We start from the raw sequence: 18,847 nt of genomic DNA on the forward strand, positions 1-18,847 counted from the left end.
ACGTACATTTCCGAGAGTCATGTCAAATGAAAAATTTATTACTCCATGGTAAAGTAATGGGGCTGAACGGGTTGAATTGCTGATTGGACTGAACAGGACATTGTTTAATTGCTCGGGGAAAAAATAATGTCCCCAAATATTCATTTACTTCAGAGAAAAAAAATAATAGGTGGTTGATCAGTGCAGGGGTATGAGCTCGGATTCTCGTGGTATCCATCCAGGAGCCAATGATAGCATCGGAGAATATATTTTCAAAATCATCTGCAATGGTAATGCCCATAGAATTTTCGACTAGCATCAGCTAATCTGCCGTTCGGGCCTATCTTGGCAAGCGTAATTGGCTCCTCGGTTGGTCAACCAACGCCAGTGCCCAGGGGGGTAGGTGGATTTCTAGGAGTTGTTGGCCCTCTCCGAAATCTACTCCGTAGCTCGCGGCTACTAATGGCACCACACATCCCTCGCACTGTCTGTTTTCGAGGAGAATCCCTCGCGATCTCGTTTTCGCCCCAACTCTCCTGGACTTGATCTTTCTCACTTTTTTTTTCGCCTGGGCGAAAGTACGAGCCCGCGGCGTCGTTTATTGCCAGATCCATGTAAAACTACACGTTACGTTGCGTTTCCCTTCAGACGTTGTAAAGAAGCCTGAGGGGAATCGTGAAGGGTTCTATATGAATTTCATTAACACCATCCACTTTTTATTTCATAGAAATGCTGGAAAGACGATTCCGCGAAACTCACACAAATGGTAATTATTTTATTATCATTTTTGAATTTTGGGAATTCTAATCTTTATTATATTTACAGATATGTCAATTGATTTTTTTCTCAATACCCAGTCCCCAAGAATTTTTTTTCTCGCGCTGATGTGAGCAAATAAGAAATGCCTCACATGTGTTATTTATCTATTCTTCATAAATATGAAAAAGATATGCATATATTGTTTATAATTATTTATTTCGTGGCATAACCCCGAACTTGGTATTAATCAACAATCCCCGATGTCGAAAGAGAGTCGGGATCTTTGATCGATGGTAATCGAACATTTCGTTCTTTTTCCCCGAATCAGACATAGCGTGATGAAGACTGTTCACCTTGGTTAGGGCCGAGCACGATACCCTAGGTGAGACAGAGACTAGAACAAAAAGAGCCACTCTATCTCCCTTTTTTCGTGAGAAGAGCCAGCCCCCCGGGGGCCAACACACAGCCTCCACGAACAAAGGGAAGAAGAGATTGAGTGTAACTTCTAACTAGTGGAAGTCAGAGTTGAGATTCTGTACGGTTTGATCCTCTCTGGAGGCGCATAACCTCCGAGATGGAGAGAAACGGCGCGAATTAGTTGAGTGAGAGGGCCCCGAGGGTGGGAGGGGCGGGGGGCAGAGGCAGTCGAGAGGAGAGAAGGTCGAAGGGAAGGTCGTGGCCAGGAAGCGGATCGCTCTTCTTTGTGATCTCTTGCGATGGAGGGGGGGAGTCGCCAAGGGGTCAGCCCAGTTGTGTGTTTTACCTGGCTCTTTTTGCCGGTGAATATTACTCCAAGGGCAATTAGCGCGGGATAGGGGGCCCCCCTGGTCACCCCCTCGTCGTGTTATGTGCTCTGGATGGGGCTCATTAGTTACCGGCCAATCAATCAAGCGACGGAAGTGTTTAATGGAGATGAGAAAAAATTTTGAGGTTATGGTTTTTCCGATGAAATCGGAGGGGGTAACGACTCGGCGCAGCTTCAATCAATTAGGGTTATGGGGACGGGGCGTTGGGAAAGGTTTTTTTGGATTTGGGGGTAATGCGGTGATGGACTTCATTGGAATTATTATTTTTTTTTGGGGTTGTACTGCTTTCAAGGACGAATTGCCGGATGATTGAAGGGGCGTTGTCACCCGGGGATGCTGGGGACACAGGGGCGTGAATCAATTGATTACTATATTTGTAATGAATTTAAATACAATTAGTTGCTGTGTCAAAAAATTCTCGCAGGACTCACCCGTTTTAGCTATCTGACAAATAACAAAAAATATTTATTTTAGGGGTCTAGATTTTTGCTGTCTCATAAAATTTGTAAAAAGCAAATAAAGGGAAATTCTGAAAAGATGATCTCCCTCGAAGCTATTATATCATGCGAACGTAAGAGCATTGATCACCTTTTCTGGTTACTGATATCTTTTCAAGGTTTAACGCACGGCGCCAGGTTCATTCAGCGCTTGACATCCATCTTCCGCATGGGGTTGACCCTCTCTACACGGGAGTCACCGCCGGGGAGAAGGTAATCTTCTTTTTGCAGGCATGCAGCCCCACAGCCTCTGGTGGTTCATTAGTCAAACAGCTAAGGAGCGAGGGTTTTTGAGAAACGGGTGGGTTAAGTGAGCCGTGAGCAAGGTGCCTCCGGAACACTGGGACGACCATTCTGCTGAGTTCTACTGATTCCTTCGGTGCAGTCCTTCAAATTTTTAGAAACAAAAAAAAAACATTAATTGATTACGAAGAAACGAGGTGAAATTATTTTTTGTTTTAGTATTATTGATTTTATTAATTTGGAGACAAAAAGTATTTTGGTTTTCAATAAATAGTTCCATCAATAATAAAAAAAAAAGCGGCCGAAACTCACCTGTTCCCCTCGACCTTTCGCCGGATTTGGACAGCCTTCACGATGACTCTTCAACCACCAGTCTCCCTTAGTCCCTGCAAGTCTACAGGATCGGTGAAAAAATAGTAAAATCATAGTGACAATGCAGAAATTAAATTTCTACTTCATTCACTCGTGTCGAGAAAAAGAGTCGCGCCTAACAGCGGCAATTGGCCACTTAAAAAGCAATTAATTATATTTACTGAGTTGAAGAGTCCAGATGTTTAACACTTGCTAATATCGATTAATGAAACACGATGGAATAGCATTAATTTGAGATTAACTATCTCAATGTGAGATTTTTTTTATGTGTCACCCTCAAATAATACCAACCAATTATTGAATTTAATTGATCCACTTTGCGCCGCAGGATAAGACGCTGTGGAGATTATAGGGATGACAAGTGATCGAAAATGACTAAAAATTGGAATTGAGTTACAAAATAAGTGGAAAATATATAATTACCGGGTAATTAAAAATCGTTTAAATAAATCTGTTGAACTGAGGAATGGAAGAGCTTTACGATTACTTATATCCACTGATGGGAAGATAACAATGTGAGCCGGCACTTGACACACAAGCCCCAACAAGGGATTGCGACCGATAGCCGAGATTCGTTCGATACTTAAAAATTCTCATACTCTCTCGTTACAGCCCTCAACTTGGAATGACGACGGTGGATATTGATAATCAACTTAAAGTAGACATCATCAGAGAGAATACCCGAGGAGCTTATAGCATGCAGTTAATACAGGGACAGGTGTAATCATCAAATAATGATAGTACAAGCCTCGGTTTGCTCTAGTTTTAAGTTAGAAGGGTTTTTATCGTTGTTGCTGCAGGCGGCTCCGGTGTTGTTCTAGTCCACTTTATTTACTTTTCACGGAGGTAGCGTACGTTCTCAGTGTTGCATGGGAGGTAAAAGTTTCCTCGAATGTGTGACAACTGAATTTAATGTATCCAATAGTGTCATTTACACGATAATTATGTCAAGGGTGACATGTGAGCAATTGATTAATAATTTGCTGTGATATTACTAAGAATTGCGTCTATTGGAACTCTGATGCCCGATGCTCATTGTTGTTAAAAAAATCTCTCCGGTTTTCCCCTGGCGAAAAAAATAATTATTAAAAAATAAGATAACCACCATTACATTTCACTTTTCAATGGTGTTTTACGAGTATCTACAAACGAAATGATATGACATTGAAGTACATACACCCCGAGGGGTGGTATTCGTCACCCAGGGGGTTCTCTCCCAGTATTCAACACTGGATAAACTCCCGTATGTGGTCAGAGCATTGGCAATCTCTCTCTCTCTTTCTCTCTTCTCATCCACACATCTCTCTCATTCACCACTCGGGTTCCTGCATGATGTATATACGGTGTGCGGGCATGGGGGCGGAGCGGAGACAGATGGGCGTGTGGAGGATCCCTTTGAGGCTGCCGCGTGCGGCGCCAGTTTCTCCTCTTTCTCTTCTTCTTACTTCTACCCTCTTCTCATTCTCATTTCTATCCTCTCGTTGTCTCCTCACGGTGACTCTGACTCCAGTCAATTGCATTAACGCCGCAATGAAGAGATGAATTTATTTTTATTCACTCATCGTCACGTGACAATCGCCGATGATTATCAATTATCGGGCCTTTACGAGACTTTGGGAATTTTGAAATATTTTTCCCGCAGTTCGCGTGTCCCGGATTTTAATGGTCTGCGCCGCACCTCCAACGTCTCGATCCTCGTTTTTTTCCCCATTTTTTGAAATTATTTTTCTCCGATTCCCTCCGCAAATTTCTCTGTTCCCTTCCAGTCCTCACCTTTCGCGTTGTTTGCTCTCCGTCTTAGGCGCAACTTTTTTCAGGGCTGATTCGCTTAGGATTAGGATCCACCGGGAATCACGCGATATTCTGTTGCACGGAATGCTATGCGCAATTTTTTTTTTCCAAGAAACAGCGAATTTCATCGGTACATCACGACTCGCGGAATTATACGGCAGGATTTTTTGTTATTTTTTGACTGTAATGTGTTGCATTTTGTACGCAGAGAGAAATATTTAATGAAAATATTAAATTTACGTGGGGGAAATGCGTAAAAGAAATTTCAAAAAACTTTGAACGAAAATATAATTCTTCAAGTAAAAACAGAAGATAAAATTCATAATTTTTCATACGCTATGAATAATTTGCAGTGTAGCATCTGAAGCGACATAAAAACGTCATGCGTGTGTGAAATATATCCAACTGCAGTGATCAATGGTAGGTATGTTAAAACCAAGCCAGCAATTACCCGCAACTTACACACAGAAAGTTTCTCGTGGCGAACTGCCGGCATTTTCCGCCGAAAATTCGCAGAAAGTAAAGCATAAAAATTCGTATGAGTAAAAATAAGCTATTGGTATATAGAGTATCTGTATCTCGTATTGGGAGTAAAATCGAGGCGAGAAAGGCAGCGTGAAGGGACTAACAATAAACCTCGGGCCACTTCGTTGTGTGGTCGTACGAGGCTGGCTAACGAGCGCGCATACACAGCCGATCCAAGAGATAGGAATGGCGCTACGAATGGTTTTAGCACCCAATAAAAATGTGTAAATATTTGATGCAAAAACAACCTCGACTGTTTTCTTCTCCATGTGCTGAAAAAAAAAATTGCAGGAAAGGAGAGAATTTTTTTTTCTTCGCCAACGATTTTTTCACCCCCAGTTTAAAACAGACAGTAAATTTTTCAGATTGTTTCGAGATTGTAGTTTACACTCGTCCTGAAAATTATTACAAATTTAATAACGAGATGACATCTAATAACGCCATGAACAAAGTTCACTGACCCGAAAAATGAAAAAAATCGGGCACAGGAAAATATGGAAAAGATGGGAACCGACAAATCCCCGAGGACCGGAAGTGGGAGATTATAAATAAATATTCGAATGCCTTTTCCCCGAGAAGGAGGTCGAGGCGAGTAGGGGGGTCCATTTGAATCGAGACACGTGAGTGTATCATCGGTGTCGTGCCTCGGAAGCAATTATAACCGAGCCAGGTCGAATCCTCGTTCGAGAGGTACCTGTCGGCTTGTTTTATAAACGAGGCTAGGGCCAAATCGGCCCAACTACAAAGAGATCCTGCATGCCCATTTCCCGCCACGTTTCAGTCTCCACCTTCTCTTCCTCGTGGTTTATTGGGGATAAAAGGGAAACCAACAACAAATTGGTCGATCAACTCTTCTGTCAATGCTGTTGATTACTTGGGGAGGATCTTATCCATAAAGCTATTAGATGAAATCCTTCTACAAGGGGAATATCTTTTGGAAGATTCATTTAATTTATGCACGCGCTATTTTTCAATTTCCCGCCTCCAATACGACCAGATGGCAACGGCACTGGCCAATCCGCTGGTGTACTTTATTTATGCTAAATTCATTGAATCTGTATAGGCAAAAATGAAAAGAAAAAACAAATCATCTTGCCGAAGAGCCTGAAGACCCCCCGGGTGCTACGACAAACCGCTGCCGTTGGCCAGAAAATGGAAAAGAAATTCAAATTTCTGGAGAAGATATGTCACTCACCGATTATCCATGGATATCGAGACAGGTAGCTCAAAGTCGCTCATAACCCCACGGTGAAGAGCAACCAGTGCCTTTTACACGTTCGAAACTAGAGAAATGAGAAATTTTTCGGTTCATCCTCATCTCCAACTCCCCCAAACGTCCAGCCATCACTCCGTTTTCACGGTCGTCCTCGCCAGCAATCCCTTTCGTACCTTTTTCCCTCAAAAATCACTGGACCCCTTTACACAATCGGCACCGGCGCCAGGCGCCAGGTCTTCACGCCTCTTCACTCCACATATACATATATATATATATTTTTTTTTTTTTCATCCGCTCATTCTCATCTGCTCATCCCCATGCGCCCGAAACCGCCACTCCCAAAGTGCTCATAAAAGTAGAAATAAAAATCATTCATGGATTTCAAAAGTCAATTCATTAGTGACATCACATTTTCATTCTAATGTAGCTCGGAGTGTATATGGAGAATAAATAAAGGAGTTAACATTGTCGTTAAGCGTTTACACCTGTTGGCTTGCCGAGCGCACTTGCCGAGTCACTCTCAAATAATTTATAACTCCCTCCGAGGAGGGATCGCTCCAGAAGAGGCCTGACTAAATTGACTAAATGCCGTGCTAATTTCATTTAGCACCCTACTGCGTTGCTCTTGTAAGTCTGACCATGGGGGGTTGTTTGTTCAGTTCGGGGATTCACCTGTGGAAGTGAAAAAGTGAAACTGACACCCCTTTTCAGGGCTGGCAAACCGTGAAAGACACTTGCTCAGTAAATAAACGGAAAGAAAAGCTGAATATCCCCTTTTACAAAATTCAATTGATAAATTGAATATTCAATGTCACGCATTGAAATGACAAAACAAAAAAAATGCATCGAATTTTCTTGTCAACAGATCACAGTTCAGAATTTTTTCCGAAATTTACCGAAAGAAATTCTTTAATGTTTCTCTTCGCTTGTGGCCCAAAATAGAAGGAATGGCATAAATTTTGTGCTTTCATTCGATCCTGGGTGTAGCCCCTATTCAAAAATTAACACTTTTCTAATTTATAATCTGCGTTATTACCTTCCATTGTACCACAACCGACTTATTCGACGACCTCGTTAACGTCCGCCTTTATCGATTTGGGTCTGACATTTATTTGAGAACGATAAATAAATGAACTCGTTCACGTTTCTCACTCTACGAGCCACCGTAACCAATACTAGAGTTTTGTTTACGACAATAAATATTCCCTGCCCCGGTTCGACTGAATTTTCCATTGTTTTTCCACAATTACATTAATGGAGTCATCGAATTGATGAGAAACGGGAGTCCCGGTAGCCCTGGTGCCGTACAATCGGCGCCCAAACTACTCTCAGACAGATAAAGGAGTGATTTTTTGTTACAAAGATCTCTCATAAGAGAGTGAAAAATAGAAACTGAAAGAAAAAAGAAGACAGATAGAAGAAGGGCGTCTCACCGGACGCCGTCATTACTCTGCATGACGTTGCGCTATAGCTCCCCGCTACTTCTTCAGCATCTCTACATCTTCCTTTCTTTCACAATTTTTTTTCTCTCCTGTTTCTCATCTACCATTGTATCATTCACATCTATGGGCAACTACTCACGATGACCATTGTCGATCGAGTCATCATGTGAATTATAATTTCACGCACCAATCACAGAGTCATCTTTCATTCATGGACTTCACAAGATAATTCATGATATCAAATTGGCGCATTAATTCTAATGATACCATGAAATAATTTTTTTCAACTTTTCAAATGAAAATTCAAATTATTTTTCGGCAATTTCCTTATGAAGAAGTTTCTTGGAATTCCTATAAAAAATATAAAATGATTCCAAATAGATTTTTTAATTGAGAAGAAATTAAATTCAAATGTAAAAGTAGAAAGTATTTCACTAATTTTTCGCTCCCAGTGTGTAAACAAATAAACCCGAATATTATAAATCTGCGTTAGTTTATAGAACAGTGAAAACTAGCTCCGCGCACAATCTCCCTATCCATTCAATACCCAATTGACTCTAAATGACTGATCCCCATTAGGCCCCCTCCCCTACCACCCATGAAAGAACAGAGAGGGTGTTAACTACACTTGCAAACACAAAACAACAAGTTGACCGAAGCGAGTAATGCCCAAACGATTGGGCGCTCGCGCGTTTCACTCATCGGGCACGGGTGGAGTAGCATCCCGACCCCATTGCATGCCACAAATTGCCTCAAATATTTACGCAATTGGCATGATAACCGCATTACGTGATTATGTACGCTCGTTGCGCGCGCGATCCACCGTTGCACTTGGCCATCTCTCTCCCTCTACGCTTCACTTCTGCATGTTCTATTCCCGGATACCAACGCATCCAGGTATACAAATGTAACTGGAGGGTCATTAAACGGGCACTTGAGAATTGTACGCACCGTATGATATCTCCGTCCCAAGATAATACTTCCGGTTGCAGGTTGGGAGGAAAAATCGACCTCCGCCAAAATCCATTTTTTTTTTCATCAACTGAAGGTCTACCTCTCTTTAACTCTCCACCGAGAGGTGAATAAACCCTTCAGAATGGACAAAATATACTTCAATCTCAACCACGAAATTTCAAAGGCACCTCGGAAGTCCTGCCACAGGCACGTATACAGGAACTACGTACGCGGTTGATCCCCAGTACAATTCGTTGCGTAAGATCGAGCCCTCGCTCGTCTTGATCCACGTTTTCTCGAATTCCTCGACATATATGCACATTACGTGGGGTCTCTATAAATTACTACGTGCTGCAGGTGAGACGCAGCTTTTCCCCAGCTCTTGGTTCTCCCCAATCCCCTGGAATCTTTGTACAGCCCCGCAAAAGCGGACTTTCGTAAATGTTCAACGAAGTTCAACTCGATGAAAGCTATCACTTCCAAATCCCGGCCTTCTATGACAAGTTCAAAAAATAAATAGACTAAATTATTTGGAGAACTGATTAATTAATTAAATCAATGATTTTGTACGGACCGAACCATTAAATTGACGCGCTTACCATAATTTTCTGGTAATTATCGTTGAATTTTTATCTTCAGAATAATTTTTCAAAAAAAAGGAATTCCAATAAGTGAATTAAATAAATAAAAAATGTGAAACGAGATTAATTTTCTTACGTGCGAAAGCACGGATTCTGAGGGTAATTTTTCATGGAGGGGAAACCCTCATGACGAGTATCACAAAATAAATAGATTATAGACTGTGTTATTTGGGTCAGCGTGGCACGAGAGCGAATCGCTTGTTGCTTTTACCACAAGGATGCTATTGAAATTACTGGCCGGAGGAGTGAGACGACGGGATAAACACAAAGCATCGCTTCGAGTCCCGGAATTATTGTAATTACAACAATTTATTGTTAACCGTAGGGGGAGGGGAAGCAGACATGGAAAGAAACAAACTGGGGAAAATACCCACGTTTTGGTCGTCACACACAAGGGGTTTCTCCGTTTTTCAGTCATCCATTCGGAGCCCCGTGGCGCCATCTTGCCGTCATATCGTCAAGTGCCTTCTGCTCCCCCATCGATCAAAGAGAAAAACTAGTGATAACAGGGGTGATAAAAAGATGACGTCATGACCTCTGTTTTTAAATGCGTGAAATGGTAGAAGACATTTTTTTAATTAGCTTAGGGGGTGGTAGTGCCTTTTTGTTTAAATTTTGGGAACTCTCTCGCATGAGATTTCCGGAGTGAATTTAAACATTTTAAATGCCATTATTTTAAGGCTGAATGATAAATGAAATTGAATTACCGGTATTTAGGATCATCGTCCAACTATTGTTTAATTTTCAAAAAAAACTCTACCCCTGCTCTACACAAGTGTCTGAATTTCCTACATTACTCCAGCGATAGGCGAGAGCCATTGGCACAGCCCCCTCATTACCATAACCGCTTCCACGTTGGGATAATCTCTCTGTCTCTGTTTTTCCAACTGCAATTGATGCGCACTTGATAAAAAAGCCCGTACACTTATGGTACCGGAGCCGTGACGACCTGAGGGTGCCCACCCTCTGCCCACTCACTCCTCTATTTTCCAGATGGGAAAAAGAATATTTCCGTGCGAACCGCCGCGGAGTTTCACACCTAGGAAGGTAAAATTTTCAATTCGATCACGCGCCGCTATCCAGATAAGTACAGAGCCCCAGGAGCCGCACCAACGTCAATTGGCCTGTCCTCCCTCGGTGCACTCCACCTTCGGTTGTTTTTTCCACTTGCTCTTATGATCATCGAGCAATTCGACTATCATCGGTGGATCGATTCGATCCGCGCGGGCTGCGGTATAAGTATCTCATGATCGATTCTGATCTCGTTAACTCACCTCACCGATCACGAATTCTGCGGTGAATTAAAGGGAGCTTGTTTGTACGTCAACACGAAATCAAGAATTTTTTTTTCAATTGTAAATTTTACAATTTATGATCTACATCCGGATAGAATTAAAAAATAATATAAACACATTTTTCCCTCTATTAATTAATTAGTTCTTACTGATGATCATCGTCAATGAATTTGGGTTAATCGATGATTGAGGTTTGTTCATGTTTGAGATTTTCAATTTTTTATTTATTGTGATTCACCGTTTTATTACAGATATTCTGAGATTCGCGGGAATTGATAACAAATGGTTGTGACAAACAGCGAATTTACGGATCCTTTCCATCACCTTAAGTCTATAAATTCCCTTGTTTTATTCTGCCGAGGACCTTGAGGGCTCGGAATTATAGTGAGGCCGGGGGTGATCGCTTGTCCCTAGACCAAAGATCGTTGTTAATTCTGCAAAAGAAAAATGGTTTATTAAATCTTTAATTAAACAATTCGCTGTTACAACTTCAGTACTCACTCATTCACCGAAGACGTTCTGTATCGATCGTTAGCGTAAGAAGCTAATGTTCGCCAAAGCTCGGGAGGGCCTTCAATGGCCAAAGGAAAGTGCCCCCACGCTGACGAATCCAACCCTACAATTTCAGAGAGCCCCACAATTAAAATTCAATGCTGTTAAAAAGCAAAGATTCACAGACTAATAGAGCGAATTCACGACGTACCTCCGTTGCTTGCATGATTGACCATTCGCTTCTGACGTTGGGTGAACGGCTCCCGATCGTTGTAGAAAGATTCTGCAATCTAGATAAACAAAAAATCATCTCAATTTCAATAACGGCTCCCAATAACATATTTCTCGAGAAAAGAATAATTCCAGATGTATATATGCAGAGTAATATTATTATTATTATTATTATTATTATTTTTCATACATACTTGATCGTAGTCCTCTCGTTTTCCCATCCTCGGCATATTCTTCGCCTGCTTGAAGAAGTAATCGTAGTACTTGTCACTTCTTCCAATTCGGGGAACATTCTTAGCTATTTTGAGGAAGAAAGCCGGTACTTCATCATCAGCTTGTACCACGATGGCTCCGCATAAGAGTACGGCTATCGTGAGGCAAGTACCTGACAAGGAGAAACCATATGACATTATATCATGAATTATTATTATTTTTTTTTTCATGCACATGCTAATCTCACTCACCGAGAATCATCTGAGTGGACATGAAGTGAGATGTCATTTTAATGCTTGACTGGGAGTGATTTATGTTTGCTGGAAATGAACGGAGTGAAATGTTTAATTTACCAATTGAATATTCCAATTTGGCTGTTCGGAAGGATTTCATATCACTGTTGGAGCACTTGAGTGTAAAGTTAAAATTGAGAGTTATTTAGATTTCACACTTGGAAGGATGTGAGTTAATCGAGAGATCGCAGAGAACTGTCGTTTATATGATAATCTGTATATTCATCTGATCAATTTTACACGTTTTGGGGGAAACTGCGCATATTGAGAGGAAGAGTGTTTATCGAGAGCCCACGCTATTCAACAACTATTGTCAGTAGATTTGTACAAATACAGTCGTGTGTCTCTCAGGGATGCACTCGTAAGAGAGTTGTTTGTTTGTTTCTTCACGTATGAATTTCCGGGGATACGGATGGGGGAAATTGTGGAAAAATATCATCGATTTGTGAACAATAGTATCTATCTCACCACGTGCTAGATTAGTTGGCATATGACAAATATTATAGGAGGAATAGGCAACTCACCTGGCGTTTGTAGCTCACTTGCAACTGATGCCCATCCATGATTAGCCTCATTATTTATACCAAATCTAAAGCTGTTTAATTATTTTGATCATGCCCTCAACACAACCTGGAAAGTCTGAATGATGTTCCGAAATTTCCAGGTTTTATCGTACGGGTACACGGTTTTCGTTCTCATTCTCGTCGAATGCATGTGAGATCCATCTACTTATCGAGTTCGATGAATACAGGTCAACATCCTTATGCCGGTAGACAAGCTACGTGTTTACCATATCGATTCATCAGACTAAAGTATGAGGGTGGATTTTCTGGAATAATATTTGAATGATGGAGAATATTATCAATGAAATCATACCTCACATTTATGAAACATTTTAGTCCAGAAATATTCACCTGCGATGGAAATTTCGTTCTCAGTTTTTTAATTCTTATGTTATTGTTAGCGATATATTTAATTCAGATATTTTGCGAGTAGACTGATTTTGAGTGGAGGATACAAATTTCATACAATTGAGCTAGGTAGTTAGTTGAGAAAGAACATCAGGTGATTAAAGGAATGAAACGAATTAAATCAGCTTCGTTGATAATATTTTATTAAAATTTCATCTCTACATAATTAGCATTTTTATGTCTAATTCTAAAGCCAACAAAAGTACCTACGCACATATATAATATGTAATGCAGCTCCATTGGTTAATATATTTGGTCTTATAGATGTGTGGATTTAGGTCTGCCATGAGAGGGATCATTACCACTTTAGTAGAAAAAATGTCAGAGGATGAATGAATCAGTTTCATAAAACTTATCGAGATTTGGTAACACAGTAACATTCAAATAATAATGGTCTTATCAGTGAATGAGAGCCCAGCGGTCGGTAAATAATCTTTAGTTGGAGTCCTGGTGCATGAGCCAAGCATTGCAGGTTTCGCTGGCCACTTCGCACATGTTGCTGAGAGCTCGGTTGATCACTTCGTAATCTATAATGAAGAGATATGAGGTGAGAAAAATTGTGATCAATAGTCGAGGAGTCGATCCTCAGGTCTTCGTTTTCAAAGACTTTATGTTTTTATCATATTTTTTCCATCGTCCCTTTTCATTAATTATCGATGGGAAATAATATTTTAAAAGAAAATGGTTGTTCAGAACTCACCAGATGCAGTGCTGGACCGTTTGCCGAATATGCTTCCATTGAAGGGAGGCTTTCTGTAAGCTGCATCCACACTCAAGTTGGCGATGATGACGATAAGGAGGATGGCAGAGATTACCCACGCGGACACCATTGTTTTTATTTTGTGAGGGTTGATTGCTCTAAATGAAATTTCAAATATTAATCAGACGATCAATTACGCTGGCTAGAATAAATATTCTTTTACTTGAGAGAAATATTTATGATAACAGTTGGATAGGTAATGCGGTGAACAAATATTTGGGAAAAATTATTCTTTCACAACTATGACATCTAAATTTTACGGTAACACGATGACAAACCCTGTATTTGCTGAACGATCCACTGAACAATGCGATCGTCCACCAAAAAATGTCAGCTTTTATACCATTTCACAATTTTAAGACGAATGGATCTGTCCACAACAACTATTGGACTATTACTTACATCCGCTCCGGCAATAATCGAGAGTATTACTCTGCGTCAAATGCAGGATGTGAGCGAAATGGTAAAGTACTATTATCACCTGAATCGAATGATAATAGTCGTACCTTTGTGAGGTGTTGACTTCTAGACGATCTTCTCTGAGGTGGAAGAACCAACTGTGATGTTCTTGGCAATATCCTGGGCTTTTATATGAAAGTCCGTGGACCAACAACATGTCCTGCAATTTCGTGCTGAAATGGCCTGACATCGGGGTGAAACTGGTAATCTAACTATAGAAATCGAATTAGGGGCCGTTTTTGATGGAACTCACATCGCTTGGGAAATACTTCTCCTTGATCTAGGGTAAATTGTATTACGCTGCCACCAAACTTTCATCATTCATTTTAACGAGGTTTTTTTTACAGGAGTGGTCACAGAATTAAGCTCATTGAATATGTTACAGAGTTGGTAAACATATTACAACAGTTTAAACGGGGAGAGAAATTATAAAATTGAGTTTCTATGAATATTCTGTTTAAGATTTACCGGAATTTTCTTTAAAAATGCCACTTGTTTTACCTGCCATCACTGAGGGAATTCTGCCACTTCATTTTTTTTTCTTCAGTGACGGATGAAGCAGAGGTAAGAATATAAAATAGGCCTGAAAAAGCACAGGAACTTTTCCATTTTTTTATACCCTTTTATTTTTTCTAAAACAATTCCACCTGATTTATTTAAATATCATGTCTTCAAGATCTTGACTGTCCTATTTATTGATCCTGTTATGAATTGTTTTTAGTGATACATATATAGAAGCACAAGGTCATTATTTTTTCTCTCTTGTTTGGTCCTTAATTGCTACTCTTGAACACGAAATAAATTATGAAAATATTTTTAAAAACTAGTATATTTATAATTCATCGTTTTATTTACGAACTTTATTATCGAGATACCTTCCTTTCCCTCAGACGATCGCTTGTGTCTGCTTCGTCCTGATAAAGAAGTTTCCTATGTATTATTCCTGACACATACCATAGGGAGATACATATCCATCCCATGCTACATTTTGCTAAGGATTTCGAATATGATTCTGATATTCACTAAGGATCTGTCAATTATCCTGCTCTCCCTCATCGTCCCTTGATAAAAAAAATTATTATCTCCTTCCGTCAAAATATCATTATGTTAAAATATTAATCCCCCTCCCAGCTATTTACCTGTGTTGCAAGGTAATGAAATAATTGAGGAAATTCAGTGGAGGTCAACGAAATAAAATTCGACAAATTCATTTTCAATCATAACCACTATATTTACATTTAATCCGGAAACCCCTCACAATCACCATCATAATATTAAACAATAATCATACACAGTAATAATTTTATTATTACGCACAATACGATTCACACTTATAAGTACATTTACAAGGTAATATCCTAAATCTCCAGTAAGAATACATCAATCGAATAAGCCCTTTAATTTTAAATACATGATCGTGATATAGTCGCCATCGAAAGTAAATTGAGGAATAATTATATCGCAAGTGTGCGTCCTAATATCTAATTGCTTATTGTCGCGTCACAACTTTTATTGAACGGCATTCCATGAACAAACTCAAGTGTTCTATTCAATTTTATCCATTCTCGTTTAACGGATATTAAATATTACAATAATACTGCGTAGAATTGTCATAGCCCGGCGTTCAATTAATGAAAAATAAATGATAAATTAATGTTTATATCCATGGAATTCAATGAATAATTCATAATCAATAATCTTAATAGCTACAAACAGTCAGTGATTAATCCAATTAATCTATCTTACTGTTGTTTATTTAATTAATACTGTTTGGAAGACGTTGATTTTGTTTTAGTCCCTTAATATATTACATTACGTAAAAATTTTAATAATAGTAATAATAATATAAATAGAAAAAATCTATATTTATATGCCGTGATTGATGAAAAACTGGTCTTCAAAGGAATGAACTTACTGTACCAGAAATTGGTTGGGTTTTTAAAATCAAATAATGATTAGAGCAGGTAACAAGAATAATCTCAAAGCCAAAACTTATCCAGTACAAAATCCCCATAAGCCTTTCGTCGAAATACTTAATTCGAATTATTGAAATGATACGTTCCTGGTTGACCAAAGTTACCCTTAACTAAGAAGCGAATTTACAGATGTCATGTGCTTAATTCTAAACGATATGTTGATTCATCGTAGCTCGCCTGCTGCTCAGTACCCATCGTCCAATCGTCTACAGCTTTACAAAATCTTCATAATGTCTAAGCTCTTATCTGACCAAATTCAGTGCGTCTGACCATAGCGGCGGGCTGTCTACTCATGTCGATCAGCTCTGCCACCGAACGTCCCTCACCTCTCCAGTCACCATTGACTTGTCTCGTCTCATCCCGGTTGACACAGCCAACACATGCCTCTTCGCCAACTGCAGTCAAGAAATGCACCGGAAACCAGGTCGACTGGATCCATCACATCAGCAGCGATCGAGCAAATCCAAGTTAAGGATAATGAATATCTTGACACAGATGAAGCACTTTGATTTCCACAATATAGTTGTCAACTTCGCTGATGAGGAGAACAATCGGCAGAGCCCGAAGGCTCGCACGAAGGCCGAGGCCCAACTGATCTACTGCAATCTTGTCCGGGGGTGCTTGCAGAGGAGAGTAGGCGTCAGCACGCATGTGCACCTCCTTCATTCCACCTAGCCAACGCTGAATGGTTGAATTCCGTTTGTTATGGCACTGCCCAACATTCCCCCTGGTGATGCACAAGCCTCACCCTTCTCAACACATTCTCTCGGTCTGGTTTTCAGGGCGTCATCTGAGAGCGATGGGAAATCAATACTCGCGAGGAGTCTTGGGAGAGAACCCCTTTCGTAAGGAGATAGTGTCTTGAACAAAATGTGTGAAGAACGATGAATGGTCCGGGGCCATTGCCACTGTTCCATCGTTGATCAATGTCTCCAGACTTCTGTGTCTCATTTATTCTGAATCATGGTGAATCATTTATCGGATGTTTCCACACTATTCGGGATATGATTCATGCCATTGACTTGTCTCCAGGAAGGCAAAACGACTGATTATTTTGAGAAAATTATACATCATCTGATGCCGTTGGGTTGAGCCCCCAATTTTCAGGGGGGGTGGTTTTACCAAGACGAGACATTTCATTATCATATAATTAACTACAAATCAATTAACACGTTATATGGGGGGCTCTCCAGAAATGCTATTATGTTTAATCACCATGTGCAAAAGATAAACATGATTCTACTTTCTGGGTCACAGTCTAATGTATTTGGAATGCACATCAGGGAAAAGTTTTTCATTTTAAAAACTCGTTGGAACTTTTCCAAGAGATGGAGGGATAAAAAAAATGACGGCTGTGGCATGTAACGTCGGAAAACATTTGGGGGGATGTAATCGTAGGAGGAAAAGTTAGTAATTAATACAACGATTTTTTCCGTGGGAAGTTATTACAGGCGGTATCAAAGACGACTGCAATTAATTTTCTTCAGCAAAAAATCAACTCGAGTTTTATTATTAATCATTCTGCGGGGGTCAGAAGAGGATTAAACTTTTGGTGAAAGATGAGGAAAAGTTTCTCACTGGCTGGCGAATTTGGTCGATGAGAAAATAGTGTATGAGGCAGCTCTCCTCAACATCCGTTTGAGATGTTGTGCGGCAGAACTGGGGAAGAAATGAAACTTAGGGAGATGTTGGGTGTCACCTCGATATTAAGTTTATTCCATAAATAGAGAGAGGAGAGTACAGAGCGGACAAGTGGAAAGTTTAAAGAGCTTTCTCTCATACTGTCTCCGGTGTTTTCGGCTGCTCTTCCTCACATACCCTCAGGAGTTCTCATTGGTTACGGAGAATCGATCCACGACCAGAGCGAACACCGGTGGGATATACGTGACCGAAAGCTTTTGGATGATAATATATTTAGTGAACAAGAAATGGAAATTTCCAGGAAATCGGTCATATATGTGATAAAAAGTATTCTCTAGACATGATAAATTCATTTACCCTAAACTTGAATAAAAAATAGTAGATTCCTATCAACGAGAGTTCAGCAACCCCATACCAGGAGTGGAATCCCCATCCATTCACTCGATGTTCGATACTCCCCAGTGATTAAACAATGGATGAACCTGTGATGTCATGCAAAGGAGAATATTCCCCGCAGAGGTATCCACATGTATCCATCGCCAGCAACTAGTTACGTACCTGATAGCTCCAAACCACCACCTCAAACCCAACTGAGGGCGCCCACGTTACTACTGTATTGATTAAATTGCCGGTCGGCCATTTTGCCTCGGGTTCTCATTGGCGGACGTCCATTTTGTCCTCACCCTACCAGGTAGTACTTTTTTTTTCATCTCACTGCTTTTCCACATTCCCTTCTACCTACCTCCACCTACATCTGGAGACCGATGCGCAAGCGTCACGACATTTTCCAACTGCTGGATACGGACACTTACAATTGAATTTCCAACAACTGTACTAGAATTGCCCACGAACGCTCGTTACACGATTTCACGTCAGTGTATTCGGAAGTTTGTTCCGTTACTCATTCCATGACGTCTTGTTTTTTTTTTTTCGTATTTATTCCTTTCATGTTTCACCCCCTCGCCCCACCCCGCAACTTTGCATAACTCAGGAGAATAGTCCTGACGGGTTTTACCCTTTGGTTTCTTATCAGGACGCCTTCGGTTTTTATTTCTCGTTGAATTTTTTTTCATTCTTGGTTTGCGGAGGGAATTCACTCCCTTCGCTTTACTATCGCGGGGTGAATCGTGTTGGAGGCGATTGTCACGTCAACATTTTCTATGGTTTATTATTCTGCGGGAGCTATTAAAGTTCTATTTTCCAAGGAGAATGCCAGCTAGCTCTTGGCTATTTTATAAGCCAACCGTTGCATGAGAATTGACAAGGATAGGTTGAATGAAGAAGTGTCAAT

The 18,847-nt window shown here is 40.3% G+C and overlaps 2 protein-coding genes across 2 annotated transcripts; both read right to left on the bottom strand.

The window, feature by feature from the left end:
* Positions 1 to 10,730: 10,730 nt before the first annotated feature.
* Positions 10,731 to 12,463, bottom strand: LOC135162641 (uncharacterized). Its single transcript, XM_064121291.1, has 7 exons — positions 12,426 to 12,463; positions 12,274 to 12,344; positions 11,708 to 11,776; positions 11,438 to 11,628; positions 11,224 to 11,302; positions 11,022 to 11,136; positions 10,731 to 10,954 (listed from the first exon to the last, which is right to left on the bottom strand). The coding sequence occupies exons 1-7, from the start codon at positions 12,461 to 12,463 to the stop codon at positions 10,900 to 10,902; spliced, it is 618 nt and encodes a 205-aa protein (XP_063977361.1). The 3' UTR covers positions 10,731 to 10,899.
* A 378-nt stretch (positions 12,464 to 12,841) lies between these two features.
* Positions 12,842 to 14,111, bottom strand: Sifa (SIFamide). The gene is made up of 3 exons (XM_064120131.1): positions 13,987 to 14,111; positions 13,421 to 13,578; positions 12,842 to 13,247 (listed from the first exon to the last, which is right to left on the bottom strand). Exons 1-3 carry the CDS (start codon positions 14,094 to 14,096, stop codon positions 13,156 to 13,158), a joined length of 360 nt encoding a protein of 119 aa, XP_063976201.1. The 5' UTR covers positions 14,097 to 14,111; the 3' UTR covers positions 12,842 to 13,155.
* Between the last annotated feature and the right edge of the window lie 4,736 nt (positions 14,112 to 18,847).

This window comes from Diachasmimorpha longicaudata, chromosome 5 (genome assembly GCF_034640455.1).
Source record: "Diachasmimorpha longicaudata isolate KC_UGA_2023 chromosome 5, iyDiaLong2, whole genome shotgun sequence".
Lineage (NCBI taxonomy): Eukaryota > Metazoa > Arthropoda > Insecta > Hymenoptera > Braconidae > Diachasmimorpha > Diachasmimorpha longicaudata.

Excerpts from the sequence above, each read along its gene's own strand:
- LOC135162641 (XM_064121291.1), bottom strand. The coding sequence starts at position 12,463 with ATGCATTCGACGAGAATGAGAACGAAAACCGTGTACCC. Across the intron at positions 11,777-12,273 it reads AAGTGAGCTACAAACGCCAG|CAAACATAAATCACTCCCAG; the intron begins GTGAGTTGCCTA and ends GTTCATTTCCAG. Across the intron at positions 11,137-11,223 it reads CAATCATGCAAGCAACGGAG|GGTTGGATTCGTCAGCGTGG; the intron begins GTACGTCGTGAA and ends CTGAAATTGTAG.
- Sifa (XM_064120131.1), bottom strand. The coding sequence starts at position 14,096 with ATGTTGTTGGTCCACGGACTTTCATATAAAAGCCCAGGATATTGCCAA. Across the intron at positions 13,579-13,986 it reads GAAGTCAACACCTCACAAAG|AGCAATCAACCCTCACAAAA; the intron begins GTACGACTATTA and ends AATTTCATTTAG. Across the intron at positions 13,248-13,420 it reads ACGGTCCAGCACTGCATCTG|ATTACGAAGTGATCAACCGA; the intron begins GTGAGTTCTGAA and ends TCTTCATTATAG.